Source organism: Hakea prostrata, chromosome 3 (assembly GCF_041222555.1).
Source record: "Hakea prostrata isolate BN-2017 chromosome 3, UWA_Hpros_2, whole genome shotgun sequence".
NCBI classification, from domain to species: Eukaryota; Viridiplantae; Streptophyta; class Magnoliopsida; order Proteales; family Proteaceae; genus Hakea; species Hakea prostrata.
In genome coordinates, this window is record NC_142602.1 from 75,211,383 (window position 1) to 75,217,341 (window position 5,959).

The 5,959-nt window shown below is 38.8% G+C and overlaps 1 protein-coding gene across 1 annotated transcript; it reads right to left on the bottom strand.

Moving 5' to 3' along the window:
- Positions 1-552: 552 nt before the first annotated feature.
- On the bottom strand, positions 553-5,737 carry LOC149023091 (oleoyl-acyl carrier protein thioesterase 1, chloroplastic-like). Its single transcript, XM_089150939.1, has 7 exons — positions 5,073-5,737; positions 4,025-4,155; positions 3,813-3,920; positions 2,860-2,955; positions 2,029-2,116; positions 1,867-1,935; positions 553-1,466 (listed from the first exon to the last, which is right to left on the bottom strand). Exons 1-7 carry the CDS (start codon positions 5,463-5,465, stop codon positions 1,194-1,196), a joined length of 1,158 nt encoding a protein of 385 aa, XP_089007065.1. The 5' UTR covers positions 5,466-5,737; the 3' UTR covers positions 553-1,193.
- Between the last annotated feature and the right edge of the window lie 222 nt (positions 5,738-5,959).

Sequence of the window (5,959 nt, forward strand, 5' to 3'; positions counted from 1 at the left end):
TCTCACAATGGTGGTCCCCAGAGGTGGCACAAATTATTATTAACATTTCACTTCCTTCCCAACCTACTGAAGATCAAATAAGATTTAAACTAACTACATCAAGAGCATTTACAATCAACTATGCATATGAGCTGCAAGAGTCAATGCAAAGAACTGGTAGTGAACAAGCTATCAATCCACACTGGAAAATGTTGTTGAAATTACCTTTGCTACCAAGAGTAATACATTTTGCGTGGAAAGTGTTGCTTCAAAAGCTACCTACTGTAGACCTTCTTATAAGTAGAAGTTGCAGTATATCTGCTTTATGCCTGTTTTGTGATCAACAGGAAGGTTATGTGGAACATATTTTAATGCAGTGTCAGTTCACCTATAAAGTCCAGAGCGAGTTAGCTCTCCCAACCATGAACCATACAGTTAATCTCCAGACTCATTTGAGGACAATCTTACAACATACATTCATTCAAACATTCACAAGGAACTAAGTTTGAGAATTATCATCACCTTCTGGCAACAGTGGCACTTAAACACTTCACTGATTGATAATCTAGCACTCCCCATAACGTCACAAGCAACAACTACCACAATTAGATCTTAGAGAATGACAATCGATAAAAGTCTACAGCCTACAAAACCGAGACATGAGATAGTTCAGCCTATACGTTAGATACCACCAAAACATCCTTTTATAAGGTGAATGTTGATGGATCATCCTTTGCAAAGAAACATCTCCCAGGTTTTGGAGGAGTAGCTAGAGACACACAAGGTCGTCTCATATTCACATTCGGAAAAGGATGCGGTTATCAGGACTCTATAGCTGTCAAAGCTCTAGCTGTGAGAAAAGCTCTCCAATGGCGCTCTAATCTAGCCTTTTCATATGTGCATGTAGAGAGTGATAATCAAGCCTTAATTAATATGCTCACAAAGTCCACAAAAATTCCCTGGAAGGTGTTTCACATACTGAATGATGTATGGGACAAGATGGCTACTTTCACTAGTATCTGCCCCACTGTACAATTTTAAACATCTGTCACAATACTATAACGGACAACTGGGCTGGATCATTAGGGATCCAGTCAGTATTTTAGAGTTCAATTTGTGATCAATAAAAGATAACTACCATTACAATGAAATTATTGCCTAATGTAGACACTACCCTCACCACTCCATGGGGAAAGAGTGGGGCTCTACTGAACTCATCCAGATGATCTCCTTCGCCACACAGTGCGACCCCTGTTTAGCTCTGGTCCACCAGACAACTTCATGAAATGCAAATACTGACAGCAGTCCTCCTCATGTTCATTCCCAATAGCAGATCCAACTTTCACGTTCTCCAGATTTGCTTCAGCACCCTCCATTTCTTCCATAGTGGTTAATGAATCAACCAGATCATCATACAGACATTCTCGTCTGTAATCCAATGTTAACTCTTGAATTTCACAAGTGTCAATAATTTCTTGAGGCATGCTCTGTCACATAGAAGTGGCATAATTCTTTAGGTAAGAGAGGTAACTGAGGCTAAAAGCAGTTACTTAAGATGAACAAAAATATACAAAACCATGGAACACTTCAGGTACAGGATTAAAGAGATCTGTGTCTCAAGGGCAAAAGAGAAAAGGGATAGGGAGAGAGAGAGGAGACAAGACAAAATCAGACAAAGGTGGGTGTATCATAATCAAGGTGTTTATATCATTCAGGGCGTCAATCAAATGGTAATTCATTGTTCCATAAGAATGTTAACTATTTATAGATGGAAACTGTCATCATCTGGTTCAAGCAAAAAGAGAAAGGGTTCTCTTATAGAAGAATTGGTCATTTCTCAGCATAAAAGAACACAGTAAACAGACTAACAAAAGCATGTATACTGACCTCGATAATCCATGCTATGTAGGTGACATTATTTATGTGCTGGTTCATGTCCAGATCAGCTCTTCTAGGCTGCAGATTTCCAGGACAGACTGAGAATTTTGAGGTAAAAGACTCCCAAAACTCAGAAGCGAGAAATAACACTTTAAACTAAATGACTTTTACCTCAAGCCCTTGGATACAATACTGTGCAGGCTCTTTAAGCTTGGGGATTTTCTTCAAGCTACTGTTATCCTCCTCAGGGAAAGCTAACCTGGACACACAAGAAAAACAATTAGATCAAATTACATATTGCTAAAAACCAACATATAACCTGTGTTGGGGTTAAGCCCGTTTGATATTCTTAATAAATTATCATCCACCAATGGCTTCAAACCTCTATGTATCTTGCAGCTGTAGGTTTTAGAAATTTTCTAAGGGCACTATGTCACTATGTCAAAGCTATAAAGCAGATGCAGCAATGTAATGTGATGCAACAAGTTACATTCAGAGACCAGTGCACTGTAATTAAAATTCAAACTAGACAAAAGTTCATGAATTTTACAAGAATGTTTGTTGCAGCATTGTATTGGATCAGCAATGAGAAAATCAAGGTTCAATCTCAAAATCTGGAACCAACACAAAGTAGTTATTTTGACTCAATAAGCCTCAAACCTTCAATTTTCTCAGAGATGATGGTCATCCAAGCAGATTAACAATTTTAATTAGACAGGGGGAAAAAAACTCATGTGGAGCATTTGAAGGGCAATTTATTGATAGCATGTGTAAAATGTATAATATTCGACAAGTGTTGGAACTTGGAAGCCCCAGCTTATTAATTACTACATATATCCATCAGTGAAGGAAAATAAACTCCTCATAAGGTATTAACATGTTCACTAATGAGGCTAAGCTGCAAAGTAGCCAAAGTTTTGTGAATAACCTGCCTCAGCATGTAATTATAAATAACAGTTACAAGTAGAAGACTACTTGAAACTAGAATCCGAAGAAACCTACCGTGGAGTCTGTGGACAGTGACTCATAATTTCATCGAGCAACTCATCAGTAATTTTATGGACTCGCCTTGAGTCTTGATTCATCATCATCCATTTGCTGCAACAAAAAGCACATCTAATTCAGTTTGATATGGTAAGCAGAACATCTTGAACATCATAGCATGAAAAGAAGCATCGTCTGAATTTCATCACAATGACAGATCTTTTGTCAGTCGTGTGATCCATTATTAACTATGATAGATACTGGAGAGTGATGCTATTAATTTAATCTGTTCTACTGTTATAGGCAAAGACGTCATATTCAAGTACGAATCATCAAAACGTCAAAAATATTTGAAGTGCTCTCATTAAGTAATGGGAGGTACAGGAAATGTATAAGAGTTGATATCCATCTTGAAGTCAAACCAACCCTCCCCCCCCCCCCCCCCCCAAAAAAAAAAAAAAAAAAACACACACACACACACACAAAATATATATATATATATATATATATAATGGTAGAGAAGCAACCTCAACTTGGAATCACAATATTGTCAGACCATCATGAATGAAGATAGGTTGAATATGTCAAATCTGGATGGAATTTTCATCCAGCTAATCCAAAATGGTAAATGTAATCCGGAAACACGCATGGACTGCAATCATGCATAGTAAAGGATTACAGTTTTCTACATTTTATTCTCATTTGGTTGGAGAAATAGTTACAGGTTAGGCTGCCAGGGTAAAATACCCGGGTCTGATCCTTGAGAACAGTTTATTTTGTGCGAAAAAGTGTTAGCACTTAGCAATGCCATCTGTTCACCATTAATGCATCAACGAGTGAAGAGTAAAATATATCAGGGGAGACACTTCCATAATACAATAAACATTATTCAGTGTGCTTAACTTGCTTGTGATATTTTCAGCTTGAATTCTTATGTGAATAAACAACCCAATGCGGAACATGTAAACTACCTGGTAGCCCTCCCAATAACAGTTCCAGTGGCATCTTTGAGAACCCAGTCACGTCTGCTCCCAACTCTTCCACCTTCGTACCATGTCTCGATCTCAATCACATCACCCCTAATAACAGTTTCACATTTAAGAAATACTAAACTTCAAATTAAGGTCATGAAGCCGAAAAAATTCAGGTCAGTATTATACAATAAAGAGGCTAAAGAACCCACCATTTTGGATATTTGTAAACTTCGATGTGCATGCGAGTAATTACCCATATCAAGCGCAACTGCATCATTATGTTGCTTCTCCCAAATCCATCTGTATACCCTAAGCTCTGAACATGATTGCAACTAACCTCCTACATGGGATAAGTACAAACATAAATTGATGACATAAAATAAGTACCACACCGGCTCCATTTATGGAGGAATAATGATAAATTTTGTCAGTTCCAGTGGTTTAGAGCAGAGAAAACCCTGAATTGAAGTGCGTAATTCTCATAGTCAATCATAAAGAAGCAAGAAAAGTGACACTTTCTCAAATTTAGCCTTCCTAAATTTTAATGAAGAACCAGTAATCCCATACGACTCGAGATTTGAAAAGAACCCACATCGGATCCTTCGAATCACCACCAACAGGTTTCGATTCGGACAAGAATCGCCCAGCTGATATCCCTTTTAAACTATCACCGAGTTATTCGGCTCTCTTTCCCTCAAATTTACTTGTTTTGGGAGGGGATTTGAAATCCTTGCTCCTCTTCTTGATGTGGTTTCGTCTGTTTATCTTCATACAGTTTTAGAGGGTGTTGGTAGCGATGGCGTATGAATTGATGGAGACAACGGAAGAAATGAGAAACGCAACTCCTCTTGAAACTAGCCTAGCCCAGCCCAGCCCAGCAATACAAAGCCCCAATTGCCAATCTGAAGTCTCAACTCTCAACTCTCAACTCTCAACCCTCAACCCAGAAAGGCTTCAAAATCCCAAAACTAGCCTCTTGAAATTTTCACATGCATGTCAAACTTGTACCCCTACTTTGAAACTTTTCATTTACTCGAGACCCCATTGAATTGATAGCATCGTTTACCGGAAAAAGAAAAAAAAATGAAAGGATCAGTAAATTAAGGAGCTCTGTTTGGCAAAATATTGAACCAAACTGACCCCAGCATTTGATCCCCTGGGCCACCATGAGATGTGCTTCCGAGTTGTCGGAAAAGTTTATCTCGACTGAAATCAAATGTAGGGCTTAATTATGAAAGAACATGCGAATTAACCGACCTGCAAGAAGATGGCAATGGAGGCAATGGTAGCGGTTCGGTTAGGGCCACTTTCACAACTCCTAACCCTGAATTTGCGCTTGTAGGACAGCCCATCTTGGGCCAAACCCCCGAGCTGGAATTGCTCCACTAAACTCAACGAATACCTCCGTGCTTCTCCTCCTCCTCCTCCTCCCAAAGCATTTGCCGCTTCGGAATCGATGGGTTTGGAAGCTCGCGAGGCAGAGAGGGGTGGAACGGCGGCAGGGGAAGAGCAGCAAGAGACAACGCCGATCCCACCAACAGTACTTGCTTTAGCAGGGGAAATAAGAAGAGATCGGTGTGGGGTGAGACTTCGAAAATGCTGATCCGCCGGATTAATGCATCCCTTGTTCACGGACATCATCATCATCATCTCTGTCTGCTGTTGCTTCTTAACTTTTCTCCTTTCTCTTCTCTCTCTCTCTCACCCTTGATTCTGATGTCAACTATTATACTTATACATATGCATGGTGGTCGATATGACCGAGGTAATGGGAAATTTAACACAATTTCAGACTTTCTTTCTTTTTTTCAAAGAAAAGAGGATGCAGGAGCGACAACCTAAGGCCGAGGAGCAGGGATTCGAACACGATTCCAAATTTTTACTCCTCCTTTAAAAGCCTAAATGCCATTCGAGTCAATCTTCCAATTTCTCATGTATCAATAATACCTTCACTACATGAAAGAACACAATGTAATTTTCACTATGTTTAATATATATTTTTTTCAAATAAAAAAATAATACCTTCATTAATGCGTGTAAGGCTTCACCCACAAAATTTTATAACTATTGCATGTGCGCATGACTAATTCACGTTTTTTGGAAATAATATTTATATTTTTTTTATTTTTTTAGAAAAGGAAGAC